This window comes from Pelophylax lessonae (genome assembly GCF_965119305.1).
Source record: "Pelophylax lessonae genome assembly, chromosome: 5".
In the NCBI taxonomy this organism is placed as follows: domain Eukaryota; kingdom Metazoa; phylum Chordata; class Amphibia; order Anura; family Ranidae; genus Pelophylax; species Pelophylax lessonae.
In genome coordinates, this window is record NC_138772.1 from 199,278,214 (window position 1) to 199,303,872 (window position 25,659).

General features: G+C 41.2%; 1 protein-coding gene across 2 annotated transcripts in view; it reads left to right on the forward strand.

Moving 5' to 3' along the window:
* ELMO1 (engulfment and cell motility 1) overlaps positions 1-25,659 on the forward strand; it is a 604,300-nt gene that overhangs the window by 264,014 nt on the left and 314,627 nt on the right. For both annotated transcript variants that reach the window (XM_082257836.1, XM_082257837.1), the window contains one exon: positions 5,516-5,624. In XM_082257836.1, the coding sequence (XP_082113962.1) occupies positions 5,516-5,624 (109 nt within the window). The remainder of the gene's footprint in view (positions 1-5,515; positions 5,625-25,659) is intronic.

Here is a 25,659-nt window from a genome sequence, read left to right on the forward strand (position 1 = left end):
GCTATTGGGCTGGGGGATTACACATAAAAAAAAAAAAAAAAATTTTCTTTTGCAAATTGTTGTTTGCTGGCAAGTGTTCCTGGATTAGTCATGGACCCTGCCACACATGTATCCCCACCTGATCCCCTCGAGGTGGCCGCAGGACCCTCCAGTTCCCCACTTACAATTGATGCATTGTCAGCGGTTTTGGAGTCTTTTGTATCCCGGGTGGAGGTGGCCTGTCAGGAACGGGGCACAAAGAAGCGACCCCCGCCTACCCCTATTTCATCTGACACTTCAGATACAGATTCTGAGCCTGTCACTGCAGCTGCAGGTCCCTCATCTGGGGCTTGTGTCTCGGGTACGGTCTCCTCAGACAGTGAGGAGGACATTTCGGCATCCGCCATAGCCCAAGTAGAAGCGTTGGTGGATGCACTAATTGTGTCTGTCCGGGAAACCTTAAGACTTGAGGTTACACCGGCAGAAGTAGCTGATACTGAATTTCCTACCAAAATGGCGAGGGTGTTTCCCTTGCCCAAATGTTTTGGTAATATAATTAAAGAGGAATGGGGTCGTCCAAAACGAACCCCTGGTATTTCCAAACGCATTATTAGGCGTTATCCGTTTGAGGAATCCCTCCTCAAAAAATGGACAGTACCACCATTGGTGGATTCACTGACTTCCAGATTAAATAAAGCTACTGTTATCCCATTGGAGGACGCTCCATCCTTTAGGGATCCGGGGGATCGTAAGGTGGAAGCCGTGTCTCGCTCCATCTTTTCCCTGATTGGGTCAGCTTTTAGGCCAGTGATTGCAATTGGTTTGGTTTCACAAACATTGACAGAATGGACCAAGTTGTTAAGCCGGGACTTAGAAGGGAGAAGCATCTCCCCGGCAGTATCAGACCTGCTGGAGCAGATGATACAAGGGCTACAGTTTGTCTGTGACGCCGCTCTGGACGCCACTCCATTGTTGGGGCGGGCATCGATTTCAGCAGTGGTCCTCAGGCGTGTGCTGTGGTTAAAGTGCTGGTCGGCGGATCAAGGTTCCAAAAAAGCTTTGGCTAATCTCCCCTTTCAGGGGAATCGCCTATTTGGGGCCACCTTGGATGAGATTATCAAGGATCTCACTGGGGGCAAGAGCACTGTTTTGCCACAGAATACTAAGGGTAAAGGACCTCATCAGAGACGGGGGCCTTCCTTTTCCGCTCATAAAAAGTTTTTTCGCTCCGCTGGGGCGGGCGATAAGGCAAAGCCCTCCAAAGCCCCTCCAGGAGGATTCAAGGGGCGCTGGTCGGGTAAACAAAAGTCCGGCTCTTCCAGAGCTGAAGATAAGACTACTAAAGCCTGAAGGTGCGCCCCCACCCATAGCTGGGGTGGGGGGGACGTCTTCACCGGTTTCCGGATCCATGGCTTTCCAGAATCCCAGACAAGTGGGTTTGCGAAGTCATACGGTCAGAATACAAGATCGAGTTTCGATCACTTCCACCGGTGCGATTCTTCCCTTCCAATATCTGACTATCCCCGGATCGCTTAGAAGCTTTGCGGGGGGCAGTAACAGATTTAATGCAACAAGGAGTGGTGGTCCACGTTCCTTGGACAGAGCGTTTTCAGTGATTCTATTCGAACCTATTCACAATACCCAGAAAAGAGGGCAAGGTGCGTCCAATTCTGGACTTAAGAGCACTCAATCTTTTTGTCAGGGTACAAAAATTCAAAATGGAGTCCATTCGCACAGTAGCGGCCTCCCTGCATCAGGGGGATTTTCTGGCGTCCATAGACATCAAGGATGCCTATCTTCACATTCCCATTTACGCAGGACATCAGCGTTTCCTGCGTTTTTCCGTAGAAGAGAACCATTATCAGTTTGCGGCGTTACCCTTTGGTCTCGCCTCGCTCCCCGGGTCTTCACAAAGGTGTTGGCCCCAGTTTTGGCGCTGTTGCGACAGCGAGGCATATCGATTCTAGGTTACCTAGACGATCTTCTGCTCTGTGCGGAGTCTCCGCAGACTCTGTTGCTAAACTTGGAGATCACTATGATCTCTTTGCAAGAGTTCGGGTGGCTGGTGAACCTGCAGAAGTCATCTCTGGTTCCCACCAGGAGGCTGGAATATCTGGGTCTAATTTTAGACACATCCAGGGCAAAAGTGTTTCTCCCTGCGGAGAAACTCAAGAAGATTCAATCAACGATTCAGTTGTTACTATCCGACAACTGGCCTTCCCTTCGGACTTGCATGAGGGTCCTGGGTCTGATGGTGGCTTCCTTCGAGGCAGTACCATTTGCCCAGTCCCATACCCGAATCCTTCAAAAAGAGATTCTTCTCAAATTGACCCGGAATCCAGATTCCCTGGACAATCGGATCCGACTGAGCAAGCGGACCAGGGAGTCTCTGGTCTGGTGGCTTCGGTCTCCGATGCTCAGCCAGGGGAAGTTATTTCTTCCAATATACTGGACGATTGTCACCACGGATGCCAGTCTATCCGGGTGGGGAGGAATTCTCGGCAAATTATCTGCGCAGGGGCTTTGGTCCCTGTAAGAGTCCAGGTTACCGATAAATGTATTGGAACTAAGAGCGATCAGACTGTGTCTGACTCATTGGACCGAGCAGCTCCGGGGCAGCCCGGTGCGGATCCAGTCGGACAATGCCACAGCAGTGGCTTACGTCAATCACCAAGGGGGCACCAAGAGTGTCCTGGCGGCCATAGAAGTGGCCAGCATTCTTCGTTGGGCGGAACGGATTGTTCCAGCTCTCTCTGCGGTATTCATTCCGGGGGTGGAGAATTGGCAGGCAGATTATCTCAGCCGTCAGATTCTGGATCAAGGGGAATGGTCTCTTCATCCAGAGGTATTCCACCAACTGTGCCTTCGTTGGGGCACCCCGAATGTGGATTTGTTGGCATCTCGGCTCAACAGGAAAGTGCGGAGGTTTGTGGCTCGCTCCCGCGATCCTCTAGCAGACGCGCTGATCGCCCCGTGAGGGCAGTATCAGCTACTGTATGCCAGTTATCCTGGTAGCTCCGCACTGGCCTCGTCGGGCCTGGTACGCCGACCTGGTCAGGCTGGTCGCAGACGTTCCTTGGCGACTTCCTCTCAGGGAGGATCTGCTGTCGCAGGGACCGATCTTCCATCCTGCTTTACAATCGCTGGCTTTAACGGCCTGGCTATTGAGACCCAGGTGCTGAAGGACAAGGGGTTGTCAGCTTCAGTTATTCCTACTCTAATTAAAGCAAGGAAAGCGACTTCCAGAAAAGTCTATCATCGCACATGGAAGTCTTATATCGCGTGGTGTGAATCCTTTGGGTTCCATCCACGTTCGTACTCGGTGGCCCGAATATTGGCTTTTTTGCAAAAGGGGGTTGAGCAGAGACTCTGTCCTTGAGCACTATCAAGGGTCAGGTTTCAGCATTAGCAATCTTCTTTCAGAAGCCTCTGGCTACTCATTCCTTGATGCGGAGTTTCATCCAGGGAGTGCGACACCTGGCTCCACCGGTGCGCGCACCCTTACCGCCCTGGGATCTTAATTTGGTGCTGTCGGTTCTTCAGAAACCTCCCTTTGAAAATATCAGGGAGATTCCCTTGCTTACTTTATCCCAGAAGGTGGCCTTCTTGGTGGCTATCACTTCTGCACGCAGGGTGTCAGAACTGGCTGCATTATCCTGTCGTTCCCCATATCTGGTGGTTCATAGGGATAAGGTTGTTTTGCGTCCGAATCCATCCTTCCTTCCTAAGGTGGTTTCAGAGTTTCATTTGAATGAGGACATTGTATTGCCTTCCCTGTGTCCTAAGCCCAGTCATCCTCGAGAATTCGCGTTGCATTCCTTGGATGTAGTTCGGGCGATCAGGGTATACTTGAATACTACGGATTCATTTCGTAAGACGGATTCACTTTTTGTGATCACGGATGGCCCTAAGAAAGGGTTGCCTGTTTCTGCCACGACCATCTCTAGATGGATCAGACAGACGGTGGTATAGGCTTATTCTATTTAAGGGTCGGGATCCCCCGTTCCCTGTTAAGGCGCACTCTACTCGGCCGCTTAGTGCTTCCTGGGCCTTCCGCCATCAGGCGACAGTGGTTCAGGTTTTCAAGGCGACTACTTGGTCGTCGGTTCATACCTTTACAAAATTGTATAAGGTTGATGTGCTGGCATTGGCAGATGCCTCTTTTGGCCGCAAGGTTCCTGCAGGCCGCTGTTTGAGGAGACTGTTGGTCTACCTCGAGGGTTTGTTGGGTTTTTCACTTAGGTCTCATCTTTTTGCTCGATGAGTCCCTTGATGCTTCTGGTCGGCTCCGGTTGGGCCTTCTGGATTTTGATTTCTGTTATCCCACCCCTCATTTGTGGCACTGCTTTGGGACGTCCCAATTTGATATTAATCAAAGAGGACTGCGTCTGTCAATGAGCGACAGAGAAAAATGGATTTTTGTAAGAACTTACCGTAAAATCCTTTTCTCTTAGCTCATTGACAGACGCAGTACCCGCCCCTCTATTTTTGAGTTGGGTTGGGTTAAATTCTCTGACACTGCTTTGTGACATAACTGACATCCTGTAGCAGGAAGTGTGAGGATATACCCTCTGGGACTGCCCCTAGGGTGTGGCCAGAACGTTTTATTCTGCCTAGTGTCCTACTCCTGTAGAGGGCAGTATAACCCAAATTGATATTAATCAAAGAGGACTGCGTCTGTCAATGAGCTAAGAGAAAAGGATTTTACGGTAAGTTCTTACAAAAATCCATTTTTTTCTTTTAATCACTTTTATTGCTATCAAAAGGAAAGAAAACATCTCTTATAATAACAAGTATGACACTCTTTTTGAACTTGGGTCTATTAGACCCCATATCTCTCCTCTGGCTTCCAAAGCGTCAGATCACCCCAGGATCAGTTTGATCTGGTACTTGTTTACTGGACCCGAAACTGAAAGTGAGGAATTCCATGGCACTTCAAGTTTCTGATTTCACACAGTGGGAGAAATTACATCTGTGTCTCAGGAACAGGATGCCTTCAGACACATCCTTACCAGGCTCCCCGATCACATGGGAGAGCCTGGTAAAAGTAGAGGACGCAGTGGGAGGGGGGACCCCCTTCACCACCTGTAAAAGTATACCATTAGCTCTTTGGCCACCTGGATTACTTTTACAAGACACAGAGCCACCAGGCCTAAAAAAATGATATCTCTTACATGCATATGATTCCATCTTTTTGTGGTTATATTAATCAACAGACTTGTATTGTGAGGAGGAACAGTAAAGCACAAACATTCTCTAGTGCTGCAAAAGATTAAACCTGCATATGTAAATAGAAAGTATGGCTGCCTTTATGTACATATACATTTATAAAACAAGGTTTTTGAAACATCCACACATATTGATAAAATTAAAAATAACTTGACAAGATTATACTTTCCCTTTTAAATAGAGTTGATTAAATAAAAATAAATCACATTTCTATGGAATTCAGGTCGTTAAAGTAAATAAGAAATTTGACTAGAACAATCCTGCATATTGATGATCATATATGTTATATTGAAATTTATCTTTTCAGATCGTATTGGAAAACAGCAGTCGAGAAGATAAGCATGAGTGCCCTTTTGGTCGCAGTAGTATAGAACTAACCAAGATGCTTTGTGAAATCCTCAAAGTGGGAGAGCTACGTGAGTACCTGAACTGATCCTTTTTCACAGTTTACAAAAGGTGGTCTTGAATGCTACTTACACCCTTCCACAAGGGCACTGCTGTACATTAATGGCGCTAAATTATCTTGGTAGAGGGAACAATAGAGATCGTTTGGGAAACATTTTGGCAAATCAATTCTTTTGCTTTCAAGTTCCTTTACCCCAAACTTGCTCATTCATGTCTTTATGGACCTTGCTTTGTGCAGAGGTCTAAATCATTTGGTGAAGGGGGGATTATTGTGTGGGGTTGCTTTTCAGGGGTTGGGCTTGGCCCCTTAGTTCCAGTGAAGGGAACTCTTAAGGTGTCAGCATACCAAGACATTTTGAACAATTTCCTGCTCCCAACTTTGTGGGAAAAGTTTGGGGTTTGCTCTTCCTGTTCCCACACGACTACTCAGAGTCCTGACTTCAACCCGATAGAACACCTTTAGGATGAATTAGAGTACAGACTGTGAGCTAGGCCTTCTCTACCTTAGTACCGGGCCTCATAAATGCTGAAAGAATGGTCAAACATTCCCATAGACACACTCCTAAACCTTGTGGACAGCCTTCCCAGAAGATTTGAAGCTGTTTTAGCTGCAAAAGTTGGGCCAACTCAATGTTGAACCCTATGGACTAGGACTGAGATGCCATTAAAGTTCATGTGCGTGTAAAGGCAGGTGTCCAAATACTTTTGGTAATAAAGTTTATATCTTTAGACATGTTTAAAATGGCTTTGTAAATATGTTAATTTGCTTCAATTGCTTGCACTTAGTGTGAAAGTTTTATCTTGGAATATTCGTATACAGATTTAAAGGAGCTTTACAGGATAGAAGTAAGGTGTGCCATTGCTGCCTTTTTTAAAGTACACAGGGCTGTCTTCCTTCAGTTTTATATAAGTCACTAACCTAAACCAAGCATGTGCATATCAGGTATTAGGACTCAAGTGGGACTGTCATCCTATGTTGGTCTTTTTAGCGAATGAGCCAACAAGAATTATCATTTAGAATTTTGCCATGGTTGCAACCATTTATGCACCACCATGTCAGTTTGAAATGTCAGGACATGTAAAAAAACTCATCAAAAGCCAAAATTAATATAGGATTTGTATATCTGATTATTCCATAAGAGTGCAGCGGGTAAGAAAGATGTGCAAAGTGCAGTATCTGTCCCGTAAAAAATTATTTCGGTTTTCTCAAGTTCAGATGTGTTAAGTATAGCTTTCTATACCCTCTGGCATAGTGAATATAAGCTTGATAATTTTTTCAAATATCTTTGTTCATGGAACAGCTACAGTTAAAACTCTTGGCCAATTGTATAACGTGAATTTGACAATAAACAACTTCCGTATTCAATGGATAATTAAGGAAGACTTTCTGGTGTAGCCATGGACTTCATCATCCTTCTAGATATCCCAGTGACAATTATAAACACTTGCATCTTTCAATTTCTAACCTGTCCTGGAAAGAGAAAAAAGGCCCCTTTCACACTTGTAAGACTTGTCCTGCGACTTGGGACTGCAAAATTGCATGACAAACCGTACCCCATGATTTCCAATGAATACCATTTATATCTGTGCAACTTCAAAATAGTCTCTGCACTCCTTTGGTCCTACTTTGATGCAACTTGAGGTTCATAGACCTCATCATTACACTGACATTGCTTCAAGTCGTGTTGAAGTTGCGTCAAAGTCACGCAACTTTCAGTTTGAAAGCGGCCTAAAAGGTACCACAATGTTTTCCTTTAGATTTGATAAATCAAGGTTTCTGTGTAAGATATATTTTACATCCAAACCAGTCTTTTATGAGTTTCTAGTTTATCTTGCCTTCATACATTGCCTTCTACTTCTGCTGAAAAGTATTAAAGACTCAAATTTAATCAGCCTTAGCACATTATTAGCCAAGCCTATAGATTAGCCATCACTTTCTGGATTTATCTTCTGCAAAATGTCACTGTTGTAATGTGTATTGATTTATAAAGATGTAAAAGATAACCAGACAACAGTATGCATACAAAGTGTGTGCTGTGCTTCAAAGCCCTTCATAGATTTAAAATGATTCCAATTAAGTTTACGGCTTTTTAGCACAGTGTCAGAAAGAACTATGTTCTGATGTGCTATGATTTCAGTTCGGTTATTCTCACTGGTACTTTGTATACAGCATACTTCAGTAATTCATATTTATTGCTGCATTGTGTGTCCTCAGTTTTCATTCTGCCTAATGATGCTCCAGTGTCAATCTGGAAATATTTGTGGCTGCTTTTGTTTTATTTTTTAACTGTCAGCCATTAAAGCTGAACTATATATCACAAGTCCTGCTGTCTGTCTATGGGACTGCTGGACTGCCTGTTCCCGCAGTTTCTTCTTAAAGATGCAGGCAGTCTTTATTTTTGTTAACTTACTCTGTCAAATGAATAAAGGATAAATTGTATTATAAATGCTAAAAGCTATCAACATACTGCTCATCATGCTCTGGTACAGTGTAGGGTACGTGGTTACATTTGATTGGTAGCATAAAGCATAGGAGAGGATGTCTATGTTAAAGTGATTGTAAACCTTTAAAACAACCCATTCAGTTTAAAATGGAAATGAAAGGAAAAACAAGTCTGATCATTGGAGGAGAGCACACTGAGTTCTCAGCATAGCTAGAGAACTGACCACAGTGTGCTCTCCTGCTTAATGTAGTCAGTTTTTAATCAGAAAGCAGAGGGACTTGCAGGAACGCCAGGGATTTCACATAAAGGAAGCAATACAAAGAGAATAGGATACTTTCTCATACAAATACATGGTACAGCAGGCACATATCAGGAATGTGGAGTGTTGGAGTAACAAACGCTTTAAAGCTTATAACAGAACAACAAAAATGTAATGAATTGCTGCTTATCAGGCCTTAGATTTGTTTGCTACATTTCTTTTTATTTTTTCAGAGTAAGCATAGTTACATAGTTAATCTAGTTGAAAAAAGACACAAATCCATCCAGTTCAACCAACATTGAATATCCCCCCCCCCCTCCCCCCCCCCCAAAAAAAAAAAAAGGCACAAAACCTCCATATCCTATACCCACAGTTGATCCAGAGGAAGGCAAAAAAATCACATCCTGTAACTTCCTGTGTCTTGAACTGAAATCTCAAACAATGCTATTAGCCTTACGGCTATCTTCTGTGAACTACACAACCTCTCCTACCATGTAATAGAGATAAAGAGGGGGGGGGGAGTAATTTGTAGTCCAAATCAGGAGATCCTGTGGTGACAATACTGTTCTTCCATAGATTCAGTACAGTGACGAAGTGTTGTCACCCTAGCATAGGGAGTGTGTTACTGATAGGATTGGCAGGTGAAATAAATGGAGAAAAGCCTTTAAAAAGAAAACTGTTGCAGAAACCATAGCTAAGGACTGGTAAGCTGCAAAATAATACATGTTTATTTTTGGATTTAGATGTGCTTTAACTTCAAAGTCTCCACTTAAGGTGTTTCAGCATAAAGCGGTCATAATTTTCAAGGTCATGTTGTACACATTGCCAGACTAGGGGCTAAGTAGCCTATTTTGCCAAACAAAGAAAATTTAACTAGTACTAAACTATACATAATTGAACTTTGATTATAGAGTGAGAAATAATAATATTCTTGTTCTGCCTTAAAAAAAAAAAAAAAAAAAAAAAAGGGCATTTTGGACCTAATTTTATTGCAGCCATTTAATTCAGTGGAAATGGCCATTTCTAACATGAGGTTAAAAAAATTACTCCTCTTGATTGATCCTATTCTAGATGGGATAAATAAAAATCATCTTCTCTTTTCAATCTGCAGCCACTGTCATTTTCTGTGAAATGCAATGCAATATGGCTACCTGGAGGTGTTCTGTACACAGATGGTGTACAGAATGCCCCCTGGAAATGTAATTTCCTTCTTGTATGATTGGCTTACTGATTTTCCCAGAATTCTGCACTAAGATACAAGTCAGATTTTTGTCCTAGGACTTTATTTATGCTAGTCATATTTTAGAATTTTACTGGCTGCCATGTGTTGTTAGACTCCTAATTTTTAATAAAGTGTAAGGAAATATACAAAGCCCCCTCCTACCCTTCCCGCTGACCTCTACCCCTTTTCCTAATGCCATGGCTGATACAAAAATCTGCACTGCCACATCACACTTAGGGAAAACAAGTGTGCCATGGAGGCCAGTCCATTGGGGGCACAGGGGCGACGCCCCCCCATCCATGCATCCGGCCCCCTAATCTACATGCAGGATGCTAGACGCATGGATTCCAATGTTTTTTTTTTTAAGCACGTGATTAGAGCCAGAGGCTCTAATAGGCTTCAAAAAAGGGTGGGCTCGGGGCACAGAGCACTGCACCAGGAGCCCACCCAGTTGTGTGACAATAGCCGACAGTTGCTGACTGCCGACTGCCCTCCACGTGTCCAGGGTGAGAGGGTGAGTGAGCCGGGGGGGGGGGTATGGTGTGCGGGGTGGTGTGGTCCGGGGGGGGTATGGTGTTGTCCGTCTGCCGGCCCATGGAGCACCAGCCGCCATTGGAAGTGTGCAACCCTTGGTGTTCGAGGCAGAACCTGTCAGGGTCATCCTACACAAGGTGATCTTTTTGTACAAAAAACCAAGGAGCATGATCACAAATTGAAATATTTTAGGCAAAAATAATAAATAAAAAGAAAATTAAAAAAAAAGGTATTTTCTAATAGGACTAATAAGAATTAGAGATATTTGTTGAAATTATTTTCCAGCTTGTTCTGTTGACCGTTTTCAAGAGATGATGTCAAAGCAAGGGAATATTTTGAGTACAGAGCCAACCAGTGTTGCCAACCGTCAGTATTTTTACTGGCAGCCAGTAAAAAATGGGCACTTTTCTCCTGCCAGTAAATGTCAGAGGCAGGAAAAGGTTGCCAGTAAAAAATATAGCTGTGACACTCGACATGCGCAGTTCGGTCCAGAGCCGGCCAAGACCATCTGAGTTCTTGCTACAGTGCGTTCAGGCAGCGCCGGTGGAGGTCAACGTGTCGTGCAATGTCATGGTGCAAGGAATCCGAGCGGAGTGGCCATAGCCTTATGTGCGGGGCAGGAGCAAGGCAAGCTGGGAGGGGGACTGTCAGTGCAGTTTGGATTGGAGTTGACTGAAGGGACCACCTGGGGTGGAGAGAGACTATCACTGTCAGGAGGGGACCTGTCGTGTTGATGAGATGTCATCATCATCTGTGCTGCTGCACACTGCTGTCAGTGTCACTGAGAAAGTCAATTTCATGTGTGTGTGCCGCCCATTCTAATTTCTTACCCTCCTGAGTCCTGTCCCTGAGCTACTTACCATATATCGAAAATAAAATAAGAAATATGTTTTTTGCTTTCAGTCACAGTGCTAATTGCATATTGTACTTGTTTGTAGCCTAAATACTGGAATTTGCACTTAAAACTGTAACTTTTGGAAATGTCAGTAAAAACTTGGCTGTGCCAGTAAATTTTTTTGGTGTTGTATCAATTTCAATCTGGTAATTTAGCGACAGTGGAGCCAACCAAAACTATATCTGCTACTGTTTCAAATACAAACTGGAAAAAAGGGACAATATTGAACTGAGCAATACAATAATTTAGAATACTTGTGAGATTCACACTGCCCTTCCCCAGGCCTAGTTAGTCATAGGCATTCAAATTGTGAAGGAAACACTTGAAGCAGTTGCACAAAAGGCACACATGGGCAGATGTACATAAAAACATATGTCTGATTCTACTGTCCCATATATAACATTATCCGTGCCCTATACCTAGCTATAGTAATTTCACAACAGGTGTAACACAATTGTAAATGTCCTAAAATGATACAATGTAGTGTCAAAGAATAGCTAAACCCAAGAACAAAAGGGTTTACATTGCAGACTAGGCCTTGGGTGTGGTGGCTGCATTTGTTTTCTTTTTTTTCAGACTCACAGATCAAATTCTGCACGTACAAAAAATACATGATGATCCTGCCAGTTCTGTGAGCTCCTTACTGAACTGAACTGAGCTGAATTCTCGAACAGTGTTATCAGCTTTTCCAGTTTACATATGTGAACTACAGAACATCTCTTTCTATGCTATAGGAATGAGGACAGAAGAAGATGTTCTGTAGTCATGTCATAGGGTGACAACACTGGTCTTCCATAGATATAGTATGGTAAGTGAGCACTATGTAGAATGGGAAGTATGTTTTCTGAATGGAATAAGCCAGGAAAAAGAAAATGAATAAAGCCACCACATATACAGAGTGGTAAAATGTTTAGTCTTAGGTTTAGTTATGCTTTGCTTTGAAGAAGGCTGTCATGGCCGAAACATGTTAGCTATTTTGTGCCGCTTTTCATTTACCCAAATAAAGAATTTGGAATTTGGAACATATCGGGTTGTCTTCAAATTTCTTCTATGGATTAATTATGCTTTAAAGGGTAACTCCGCTTTCAGAGGGGGGAAAAAAATGGAAAATGAAACAAAAAAAATATATAGCATACTAAATCATATTGTAAATAAATGTTATTAAAATTATCTTCTCTTTTCAATCTGCAACCACTGTCATTTTCCTGTGAAATGCAATGCAATATGGCTACCTGGAGGTGTTCTGTACACAGCTGGTGTACAGAATGCCTCCTGAAAATGTCATTTTCTGCTTGTATGGTTGGCTTACTGATTTTCAGAATTCTGCACTAAGATACAAGTCAGATTTTTGGCACCCCCTGCAACAAAAAAATGTAATTTTTGGTGAGATACTTTCAAAGGAAAACACATCTAAAGGGATGAAGACCTTGTCAGTTTCCTCATTAGAGCCCTGCAGGTGCAGCAACTGATTGATAATTATAAAACTAGTCCCATACAGATTCACTGAGCACATGGACACAGACAAACAGCTATTTCTTCAGAATAACAAGAATCTGCAACAAGGTTTGTTAAAATCCCTGTAATATAAATAGATCACCCAGAGGGGAATGTTTTTTTCTCAAAAAAAGTGGAGTTACTCTTAAATTTAATCCTGAAGAAGGTAGGCTGAATATTGGGTAAACACTTCCAGTATGTGTATAAATGATGCATATACTGTAGTTTTCAGTATTTACCATGGCTATCGCTTCTAATTAGACTGCATTTCCCAGCTTGCTTTTCATTCCATCTTTTTAGTTGACGATAAAGCCTGTTTTATCAGTGTATCCAAGCTGTAAAACATCATTACATGGACAGAGTATAGCTAGTCAGTTTTATCTTTTGTGCATCACACTTTCTTAGAAAAGCTATGAAAGTGGATTGCATGTCAGCTGGATGTGCACAATTACATAATCTTTGATTCTTTTCATTTGTAGAGGGGCAATAGGGAAACAGCAAATTTCTAGTCTTTACATGCTGTATTTAATTATTTTCCTGTCAATTGATAAGAAAAGGTTGCAAGATATAGAACTCAGATTTTGCTTAGATATGATCAGTTAGATTTGAAAAACTGACCATCAGCTGTACAATGCAATTGTCTACCTGACTGGAATTAAATAAATGCATGGGCAATTTTCTTAATTATACCCAACTGTTATTGTAAATTATGTGCAACTGTAGAATTGTAAAGATAAAACGGCACAAGCAAAGTGTGAAAAAGGGCCTTGAAGTACATAGGGACGATTGTGTTTAGTACCAGAGTTTCATGTATTCTAGATTGTTTTTTTTTCTCTTGGGGTCCTCCAGAGGTTGTTAGAGGTTCCTTGAGCCATTTCTGCCTCTTATATAAGAAACCAATGAGGGTATTGATTTTTTTTTAGCTATATGTAAGATGGGATTTTTCACAAATGTAAAAAACATCCTTCCCAGTGACCATTGGTCTAATATAGAATGGACTGTAAATAGAGTACTTATTAGCAGGAATTCTGTGAGGCCAGACATTTTTTTTCAAGGGTTCCTCCATTTTAAAAAGTTTGATAAAGGCTATTGTACTGTAGATCAACATACTGCTATAGAATATGAGTGTACACATACTGGCAGTTTTTACTGCACTTGGCCACAATTCACCCCCTTGGTCTGGTATGAGTGTACACATACTGGCAGTTTTTTACTGCACTTGGCCACAATTCACCCCCTTGGTCTGGTATGAGTGTACACATACTGGCAGTTTTTACTGCACTTGGCCACAATTCACCCCCTTGGTCTGGTATGAGTGTACACATACTGGCAGTTTTTACTGCACTTGGCCACAGTTCACCCCTTGGTCTGGTTGGTTTGTGTAATGTGAGTGCTCTGAACCATGCCCAGGTATGGTAAAGCTTACTGTGCCCAGAACCACTTGGAAGAGGTGGTCTGGAGCAAAGTTCACTTGAAGTCCAGGACTTTTGACAGATCACTGAGGACTGAAGCATGGATCATTGTGGTTTGGCTGGCAGAGGTGATTAGAGCACATTGTAAGTGCAGACCAGCAGGGGAGTTGGAGGGAGGCCTTTTGGACACGGTTTGGTTCAATCATGCCCTGTGATAGGGTGAGTACACCCTATGAAAAAATGTCATAAACTTACCTGTAGCTATGTCTTTATGCACAGGTTAACTCCTCTATATCTGCTCTCCTCTTTCTGTTCACATTTTGCTGATATGTTTAGTGATCTTGGTAACGATTACTGAACCAAAAGAAAATTGCCCAACAATCCCATCTCTGGAAGTGTGTTTTGCTGATTGGTAGTTTATAGTGAATGCTAAACTACTGTACAGGTTAAAATTTTAATAAATGTTACATTGCTGTACTTTGAAAATTGTGGGCAGCACACTGTGGCAAGGACATTAGATATAAGCTTTTTTTAGCAGAGACTAATGTGAATGGTTCTGTGTAGTCTTAGAAACCCCAGGTGTTCTTTTGTTCTTAAAGTTAGAGCAATGGAGAACAATAGTCCATAAGGACCAGTCACATTTTAGTACAGTATACACTTATCAGATTGAGCTTTGTACTGTAGCTTTATTGAATTAGCTGAGATGTTATATTATCATCAAGGTCAGTGTGAACATTTAATAGTCAGTATGGGAAAATTTGATAATTTAACCTTTTAAACTACTCCGATATGTGAGAGAGTGACTCACTGAAGAATTTAGGCAAGTTTTCATTTTCTGATCTATAATTGACAATGTTAATTGCTATTTAATGTGCAAAGTGGAAGCATGAAGGTAGCAAGCACGAACATTTATTATTTCAAAATAGGAGATATTTCTTACTGTAACCAAAACAATTATCTCAAAAGTTGGGACTTTAAAGATGGCTAATAATGAAAAACATGTACAATACTGTTAAAAATCCATCCAATTATTATAAAATAATGTGGCATCATATTAATCATATTTATTAAAATGTGCGGCAAACATACGTACATTTCATAGAAATTATACATGAGGATTCTTTACATGTTTCAAAGCAAATTGTTATTCATTCCCCTCCACGTAAAGGATAGGTTTACTTAAAAAAATTATAAATGCACATTTTTTATAGGTTATAAAAAATGTACATTTGTTATTTTTTTCCCTAGGAGTCTGCAGAGAATTGCACCCATGATCAGCAGATCGCGGGTGCAATGTCAGGTTCTGCAAACACTCAGTATAGTTGTCTGCCCGTACCTCCTGAACAGGCAGACAATTACTGAAGTCCAGGAAGATCAATAAATTATGAGAGCGCTAACCAGCTCCCTTGCATTTCATTGAGAACTACAAGCCGTCTGCTCCAGTGGGAGGCTGTACTTGTAGTTCATTCATTCACAGAACTCTGTGAATGAATGACATGGCTGTGTGGGCAGGTGCTTTAGTAACATATTACACCCTGAATATGGGTGTAACATGTTACTAAAAGTGAACTTTTCATTTACCATGACCTGACTCCTTGATGCAAACCAGGGTCTGGTCAGGGGAAGCATTACGATAAACCACAACTTGTTTTGTGGTCTCTAATCCCCAGGTTCTGTCAAATTATAAATAACAATCAGAATACATGCAGCAAATATCACAAGTGTGTACATAATATTTTTTCACCGTATCCTATACCTTTTTATTGTAAAATAAAATTATCCAAGATTAAAATCAGGAGCATGGGGATCATCATGCACACCACGCCTCCCCCTGGGAGGAGGATTGGCTAGAAAAAAATATCAATATATTTCTACTTATTTATTGAGGTAAGGTTATTTATAGGAATAAAAACAATAACTGTGGCGCTAAACCCTATATAGTACAGTCCCAAATATATGAGAAAGCAGTCCATAAAGATCTGTCTCCACACTTGAGAAGTAATTCCAAAGTAGAAGAACCACCACCAGAAAGCACTCCAGCACCAATACTCCTTACCAGATGTAGTTGATCTCCGTGACAGAGATCAAATGCGCATAAAAGGTAGGTATAGCAACAGAAGGCTTCCCAAAATGTTGTCCAATTAACAGGCTCACAGAATGGTGTGGTATGCGGAAGAAAAAAAGGACATCACATAGCGCAGACTGCTTTTTAAACTTTATTCCTACTCGTATATTTGGCCACTTACAGGAAAGAAGAAGACATCTCGCATCCATAAAGATTTGCAGAGACCTCCCCGATGTTCCTGGGCGTCTTGAGCATAGACCACCGGAATGATGGCCGCTCTGTCTCCTCCACGCTGCGACACGCGTCACCAAGCACGCCACCCGACGTACGTTTCATCGTAATGGACGTCGTCAAGGGGTGTGGCTTCAAGGTGCGCTAGTGCCTTCTATAGCTGCGGAGGAGAACCCGCCTACCGGAAATGATCAGTGGCCGGAAATCAGGTATGCGCTCCACAGTCCGAAACCACCACATAAACCGGAAGGAAGAGAAGGAGAGAGAGCAATATGGAGAAAGAGAAAGGAGAAGTAAATCCAGATACATCCCATATTCTAATTAAGCAATCATTAGCTCAATCTCCCCCCGTATGGATAATGCCCTAAACCCAGGATAAACCAGGATGGAGCAAACAATAAATACTCGGGAAAAATATATATATACCCCCCTGGGTCTCAATATTGAATGGGATTTAAATGCCCATATCAATAATTCTTAGTTTGGGTTCTCTTTTCCTGCTGTGCAATATGGGACATTTTTATGCTGATGTTTTTCAACAAATTTTAAACAAATTTTAAAATTGTGGTCTTTTATTTTTGATATGTATTGTATGTATGTCTTTTATTATATTATTATATACATATTTTTGTGATCATTTATTATTGTTTACAAACACAAAGAGTCAAAATACGTATGACAGGAGTACCAGTCTCATTAACTCACCCCGTGCACACCACTGAAAATAATTGATGGCAACTGCGATGGAAAAATGTTAAGACCTAAAGTCTCAAAGCAGCTGCTATACAAAAACAAATATTAGCAAAGGTGTTGTAGAATATTATACCTGGTAAAAATAAAACTAGTCTATAACACTAGCAGCGCTAAGAAAAACAGAACTGTTGTGTAAAACAAAGTCCTTAGCAACTCATGTATTATAAAGGCATAGAGTCCATACAGTGATTATTCAAACAAAATCCATCAAACAGGGTAGGGGAGTGAAGGGTCTTGACTGTTTACCAAGCTTCCACCACACTTCTGTGCTCCCCCCCTTAAATGGAACACTCACCAGAAAACGGTGAGCAAAGAGCCTTCAAATATATCCACCAATCGACGGGTATAGGGATCACTGCTGGATATCACCTGACTCCTTCCTCCTCCAATTATCCTCCGTTCAAAGCACATGCAATTGAACAAAGTGGGGGCAACAATAGTGTAATTCCGCAAAATGTTTATTTAAAAGAAAAACACAGTAAAAGCCCCTCTCCCCTCAAGATGTCTACTTACAGGAGGGCCATGGAGTGAAGGCATAAAGATAAAAATATGTACACCGGAGGGCCACCATAAGTGATTCCTGCAGAACGTTAGGAATACTGGAGGACGTCCTGTGTGAGGTATTCAGCGACCGCGCACATCAGCTCTGACGTTTCGTCTTCTCGACTTCTTCTGAGAGCCCATGTGCGTGGCGCTGTCTGTCTCCTTTAATAATGACACCGGCGTTATAAGGAGACAGACCGCGCCGCGCACATGGGCTCTCAGAAGAAGTCAAGAAGACGAAACGAGGTTGCTTTACTTGTTACCATATGTCTGCAAGGCATGTGTCCGCCTTTTCTTGTAAAGAACCTTTTCTGGTGTTTATGTCCAAAGCCGTTTGTCTTCTTAAAGTGGTTTCTGCATTTGACCTCAAGCAGGACATTATGCTACTGTCCCCCTGTTCAGCCACAGTCCATCCTAACAGGCATAGATGTATTTTGTGCTATATATGTCTTACCTTACCTTACCTTACCGCCACTACTTCTATTAGAAAGTCTGACACACTGTTTTTCATTGCTGAAGGTCCCTGTAAAGGGGAACTAGCTTTTAATTCTATAATTTCTCAGTGATTCAGACAGATCGTCATCCAAACCTATAGGCTTAAAGATAAGGTTCAACTTTTTTCTGTTGAGGCGCAATCTGCTAGGTCTGAAGGTGCTTCTTTTTTTGTTTCAGTTTTGCATGGCAGCAAACTGGTCTTTTGTTCTTACAGTATGTTTTTTTAAGTTTTACCAGTTAGATGTCCAATCATTAGTGGATGCAAGCATTGGGTGTAAGGTCCTTTTAAGTAGCTCTTTTAGCTATAGGCTGCCCAGTTCTTTCTGTTTTGTTATTTGAGCTTATTAATGTTTTGTCGACAACCCCTTAATTAGAACCAACCCATACTGAGCTTGAGTGCTTCCGTCGGTATACCACCTTCTCCAGTCTGAACATAGATATCAGATATTATGGCCACATAACATACAAGACTAGCCAACAAATAGCTTGTATAAGATCTGGAACACTTTATTGAACAATCTCACACAGAATATATACCCCACAGGAGGACAGTCCCCTCCTGCTCATATTACACTAACAACACTAACAATACAAACTGCACACAGGAATATAATTGATAATATAAGCTGACAAGGGTTTGATGGTAGACTGGACATTTACCCTAAATTGTTTTGCAATAACCTAGGGTTTATTATCATGTGTTCCTTGGCAAACCCATCATAGTGGGATGTGTCATTTTTATGGTCTTGGATGTATACATTCATGTTTTGTTTTTATGTTTCCGTCTCCTGAAGAGGGAGCAATGTATTCCCTGAAACATGTTAAGTTTTATGGATTTTAATCAATGTAACACTATTGTGACTCTGCACTCTGTGGACTCCCACTATCCAACAGCATTGTTATTGAGCGTGGTACACACAACCTTGGTATGTGTTTTTGAGGACCTCTTGTAAATTGACATAAGCTTGTCAAATTTGTGTTTTCTCAGCCGCTCCCCAAACTGAGCTGTAATCATTGATTTAAGTTTTCCTGCTCACCTACTAATATTCTTAGATGTGCTCTGCCTTACTTTTGTTTTTCAGTATACTGTACATCCTCTTGTAATGGTTTTGTGGTCAGCTCCTGGAAGAGAAAACTATATATGCAAGACCTTAATGCTGGATCACTAAGATCCCCCTTACTAGTGTGGCTTATCGGACTTTGGGTTGTTTTTTCCATAACTGCTCTCAGCATGCAATCTCTATAAGGACATTGCCCTTTCATCCTTATGCCCTGCTCCTAAGCATCCTAAGACAATCTCTTTGCCTTAACATAGTCAGAGCCATTAAAATATACATGAACGCTTCTTCTCCAGTCAGACAGATGGATTTTGTCTTTTTCTCTGGACCTCACAAGGGACACCGTTTTTCAAAGTTCACCATTGTACGATGGACACGAAATCTGATTTCAGGAACTTACATTCTCAAATCAAAGTCTTCTTCTGTGCTTCTATGCACCTGTTCCCCTAGGTCAGTGGGGACTTAATTTTTTTTCTGCACCAAACCTCTGTAGTGCAGTTGTGTAAGGCTGCCATCTGGTCTCTGATTATATTTTTTCAAAGTTTAACTAGGTAGAAATCCAATGTTCTACTGAGCAACTTTTGGCTGCAAGGTTCTCGTAGTGGTTCTCTGAGGATCTTTTGACCCTCTACATTATAAACCCTTTCTATTCATTGCTTGGTGTATAAATAATCTGCCTGAGTTCTATACTGTAGGATTAAGATGAGAGGAATTACCTGTAAATTCCATACCTTGGAGTATAATGCAGGACATAAGCCATCCTTCCTTCCATTCTTTAAATTATTCTCCATTGCTTGCTTCAAAACTAAGGATTCATGGAATGTAGTAGGGTTTTAGGGGAGGTGTCCAGAGTACCTGTCCTCTAAAGCTTTGCCAGTGTCCAATTACCTGAAGGAACACACCTATAACCAAACGTATATGAATATTCTGTCTGTGTCCTGTTTTGTACTCCAAGGTATGTCAAAAATCCTCTTTTCCTCCATGTTGTTGAACTCCACCCTTAACACAACTCTTAACATGACCCTATCACTTAAGCATAATCTGCACAACGCCTAAAAGGTAACCTATGCCCAGGTTAACATTTTACATGTATACTGTGCCCAGACTATGCACACTAATGCACATATTCTGAACAAACAGTAAAAGCACTTTGAAACAAGCACTTGTTAACCTTTGTAGCATTATCCCTGTAGATATAGTCAGTTTGGAGAAATATATCTTCACAACATAAGCACTAAAATGTCAGTTATTTTCTATTGAGAGCAGAATCTTAGCAACCTACCAACCCTCTATTGTAAACCAACAACAGGTTTATTAGGCTATTTGAAATAGACTAAAACGTGAGTTTGTGTTTATGATCTTTCAGAACATATAACTTGTCAAGGATGGTGTATTTAAAATCATACTACTGCTTGTTAGGATTATGTATATATTATAATATAGAATATATTATACTGTATATAAATACTTTACACCCTGTAGTCTGGGCGCAGGTGAACTTTAAAGTACAATTCTAGAAAACAAAGAAAGCCTTTAGCAAGCTGGTAGTGCTATCTGGTATAGGCAATCAAAATAAATCAATGTTAACATATCCGTATACTTTTGCTAAGGTTCTTAAAAAGTCATGCTCAAAAGACAGGGAAAAAAAGGACTTGCGTGTTACAGCATTACCTCTTTGGCCAGTGGCCCTCCGACACTGGCTCCCCATCTGGAATAGGTGCATTGAATCCCTTGGGAGGCACTTAGACCTGCTGGATCTGCCTGCCTGCCTTCCGAGATTGCTGTTGAGTATACCAATCTCTGGCACCACTCACAGCCGCAATTGCAGCTGATCCAGATTGCAGTGGTAGCCGCAACTGTCATCCTTGTTGATGTATAAAAATGTTTTTCATTTTCTGCACAGATGGCATGATAAATATCACTATAATATACTTTTGAATTTGAACATGCAGGTTAAATTGTTGCAGAAGTAGCAAGATTTTGGAATAAATCGTATTACTCCAAAATTTGCATGCTAATCAGGATAAAGAATTATGCAAATTGCATCTGCAGCTGAATGTAATAATAATTTAAGCACATCCTAGCAAAATTACAGGAAGCTGCGGTGTAAACTAGGAAGGTGTGATTTCTGGTTTTAAAGGTCCATCATTTTTACATATATAGCATGTTTGAGCTCTTTTGCGGAGTAATTGGAGGATTTGTTTCAACAAAGCCTCTAAGGATCTTTGCTGAAGCCTGTAGTAAATTGTTGTTCTGAGTAAAACTAGTAAACATTTGTTACGGAGTTGCAGTCTTGCATCTTGCTCTATTAATAGCACTTAATATAAGTGCTTCTAATGTAGCATGTGCCAGAAAGGATTTGGAAGTAGCATTGTTTAAAGTTTTACCTAGATTGGGGTAACTCAGAGGAAATATGTGTTTTGTAAAGTACCTCCAAGTTCCAAAGACCTTTGTTCCCCACTGAGTAGGAGAAACTTTTCAGTTATGACAGTTTTTAAAACTTGAAATATTGCTTGGTGTCATTGGGCCCTTAATGGCCACGCTTAGCAACTCCAATACTTGTATCTGAAGTATCTGTGGAAAAAAATAGTGATTTAGAGGCTCTACTTACACAGTCGATGAACTGATGAAGATTGGTATTCTCATGCAAGATCTCAGCATTATTAGGTTCCTGGACACCAACTGAAAGTTCAGTCTTGTTGCCATTAGTAGGAATTTGGAGATTGTTGTTTCACTAACAATGCTGTAAGATGATTCTCTGAAGTAGACTTGATTGCTTGGATTCTGACAGCAGTAGTTTTACTATTGCGCACACTAATTGAAACATGTTTATTACTGGAGCAAGGAGCACCTACAGTATCTCACAAAAGTGAGTTTACCCCTCACATTTTTGTAAATACTTTATTATATCTTTTTATGTGATAACACTGAAGAAATGACACTTTGCTACAATGAAAAGTAGTGAGTGTACAGCTTGTATAACAGTGTAAATTAGCTGTCCCCTCAAAATAACTCAACACACAGCCATTAAGATCTAAACCGCTGGCAACAAAAGTGAGTACACCCCTAAGTGAAAATGTCCAAATTGGGCCCAATTAGCCATTTTCCCTCCCTGGTGTCATGTGATTCGTTAGTGTTACAAGGTCTCAGGTGTGAATGGGGAGCAGGTGTATTCAATTTGGTGTTATCGCTCTCACTCTCTCATACTGGTTACTGGAAGTTCAACATGGCACCTCATAGCAAAGAACTCCCTGAGTATCTGAAGAAAAAGAATTGTTGCACTACATAAAGATGGCCTAGGCTATAAGAAGATTGCCAAGACCCTGAATTTGAGCTGCAGCACGGTGGCCAAGATCATACAGCGGTTTAACAGGATAGGTTCCACTCAGAACAGGCCTCGCCATGGTCGACCAAAGAAGTTGAGTGCACGTTCTTAGCATCACAACCTGAGGTTGTTTTGGGAAATCGACATATGCCAGCATTGTTGCAGAGGTTGAAGGGGTGGGGAGTCAGCCTGTCAGTGCTCAGACCATACGCCACACACTGCATCAAATTGGTCTGCATGGCTGTCATCCCAGAAGAAAGCCTCTTCTAAAGATGATGCACAAGAAGGCCCGCAAACAGTTTAGTAAAGCCAAGCAGACTAAGGACATGGAATACTGGAACCAAGATAAACGTATTTGTTCAGATGGTGTCAAGCGTGTGTGTCAGCAACCAGATGAGTTGTACAAAGACAAGTGTGTCTTGCCTACAGTGAAGCATGGTGGTGGGAGTGTCATGGTCTGGGACTGCATTAGTGCGGTGGGTTCAAAGTATAGGGAGAACCATCTAGGCAAGACACACTTGTCTTATTACACTTAACCTGGTTCCCGCCACACACGCTTGACACCCTCTGAACCAAATACGTTTATCTTGGCCTCATCAGACCACAGGACATGGTTCCAGTAATCCATGTCCTTAGTCTGCTTGTACTCAGCAAACTGTTTGCGGACTTTCTTATGCATCATCTTTAGAAGAGGCTTCCTTCTGGGACAACAGCCATGCAGACCAATTTGATGCAGTGTGAGGCGTATTTTCTGAGCACTCACAGGCTGACCCCCCACCCCTTCAACCTCTGCAGCAATACTGGCAGCACTTATACGTCTATTTCCCAAGGGCAACCTCTGGATATGACGCTGAGCATGTGCACTCAACGTCTTTGGTCAACCATAGCAAGGCCTGTTCTGAGTGGAACCTGTCCTGTTAAACCGCTGTATGGTCTTGGCCACCGTGCTGCAGCTCAGTTTCAGGGTCTTTGCATTCTTCTTATAGCCTAGGCCATCTTTATGTTGATCAACAATTCTTTTTTTCAGATCCTCAGAGAGTTCTTTGCCATGAGGTGCCATGCTGACTTTCCAGTGATCAGTATGAGAGAGTGAGAGCAATACCACCAAATTTAACACACCTGCTCCCCATTCACACCTGAGACATTGTAACACTATCGAGTCGTATGAAATCGGGGAGGGAAAATGGCTAAAATGACGGAGGATGGTATCAAACCACATAATAAACAAGATTTAAAGGAACAAAACTGCCACTAGACGTCAGCCTACAGAAAACAATAGTAATATCATAGAGTTTGATACATTAAAATAAAAAATACATTTAGGTGGGACAAAACAGCTAAGCTGCACGTACACTTTCCACCTCTGTGTGCATTAATGAGTATTTCTGATATTAGTAGCACTTTACATAGTTTTGCCCTAGAAAGTCTGATTTTCCTTAAAGCATTTTATTGGGCCATCTAATTAGGGCATTTATTGCAAGCTAAATTCCACCAAAAGCAAATTGTTCTTATAAGCAATAAAAAGTTGTAAAGATGGCATATCAATTAACAGTATTTGGTCCATTTGGCTGATTTATATATTTTAAATTATTAAACTGATCTTTTTGTTATAAAAAATGACTGCAAAAATGAACAAAATCTATTGACTTCTGAACATAATTAAAGATTAATTTGTAACAATTGGTTGTTTAATTCTTTAACTCCTTTTGTAACAAAGATAGTAATGTGTATTTAGGAAATCTTTAAACCGCTGAAGACCATTATAGAAATGTTAATTTGGCAGGTGATATCAGAGAAAACATTTAATTTTATTAATTAAACATGTAATTTTAAATAAATGTTCCTTTTTTTGCGATGATCTTTCTTTTATCATTGTTTGGAGGTACATTGAGACGGCTCTCCTGACAGTCTTTCCTTACTCTTATCTTCTAAATATCTCTATTCTTCAATGCATTTTCATTCCTATGTGACTTTGTGGCATGAATCGTTTTATCTTCTGGCTTCTCATTGTAAGGTATGTTGAAATGTGGTATTGAACATTTCTTTGTATAGTAACTTTGAAAACCATTAAAAGGATATTTTACTATTAAGTGTAGAACTGAAAATTCAGTTTTGGCAGTCTGTCCTTTGACACTTGGCACAAGCTTTTGCCCTTTAGCTACATTACTCCACCTTGTGTTGAAAGTTCAACAGGATTTAAATGGCACTACATGTCATTGTGAGAGAAGGCAGAAAAAGATACTTGACAGCCAATAACTGTGAAATGTTTTTAGCATCTGTACCTTAATGATTTTGGGGAATCACCGAATTTGCATGTAAACAAAAACGTACTAAACTGCTTAAGTCAAATTGTTTTGGTATATGTATATTCCATTGTGTGCTGTTTCTATATTTTTTTCGCTGTCTGTTATTTCTGTAAAACAAACTAAAATAATAAAGCTAAAAAGGGGCTGTTTGTTGTCACAAACACAGGTTAAGAATAGTAAAAGAGCTTTCCGAACTCTAAGGTTAGATCTAGACATGCGTCTGAATCTTGCTTTCCTCTGAAGGCCGATATGCTATCAGATTGAGTTTTAGAGGCTATTGGCAGGTGGTGAGGAAGGGTTGTGATGCCTCCTCACTGGCTTTTTTAGCCCCATTTTTGCTGACAAAAATGCAGCAACCACTTGGGTTGCACACGGTTGCAGGGCATTTTTGGCACTGCCCCATTTGCTTGAGTGTTTTGCTTTTGGCAGGGTAGCCGCCTGATGATCAATACATGTTGGTTTAACTTTACTACAGATGCGAAATGAAGCATGGCGACTGTGGCATGTGAACACCCCTGTCCACTGCCTAATAGAGCTTGTAGAGAAGGGGACAGGTGGCGGGTGCCAAAAACCACACATTTTTGCTGTCCCCCAACCAAACACCTAATTTAAGCTTAAGGAGCCATTTAAAGCCAATTGCATCTCTAAAAAACACACCAAAAAACACTTTAAATTCTTCTTTCCCATTCCAATTCGTTTTGCTAAAATGGCAAAATTTCACCAAAATTTTCTGATTTTACCCAAGATTTCAGGAAAGCTAAAGCTTTCAATTTCGATCATTCGTAGTCACAGTTCAAATATAAAAATAGTCATAACAGCGCTGCCCTCTATACATTTAAATATTAAAATGTAACCAAAAGATATAGACAGTGGGGAAAATAATGATTTGATCCCCTGCAAACTTTGTAAGTTACATAGTAGGTGAGGTTGAATAAAGACAATAGTCCATCTAGTTCAACCTGTGTAGGTGTATGTGGCCGTAATCATCTCTCATACCACTGAATGTTCTG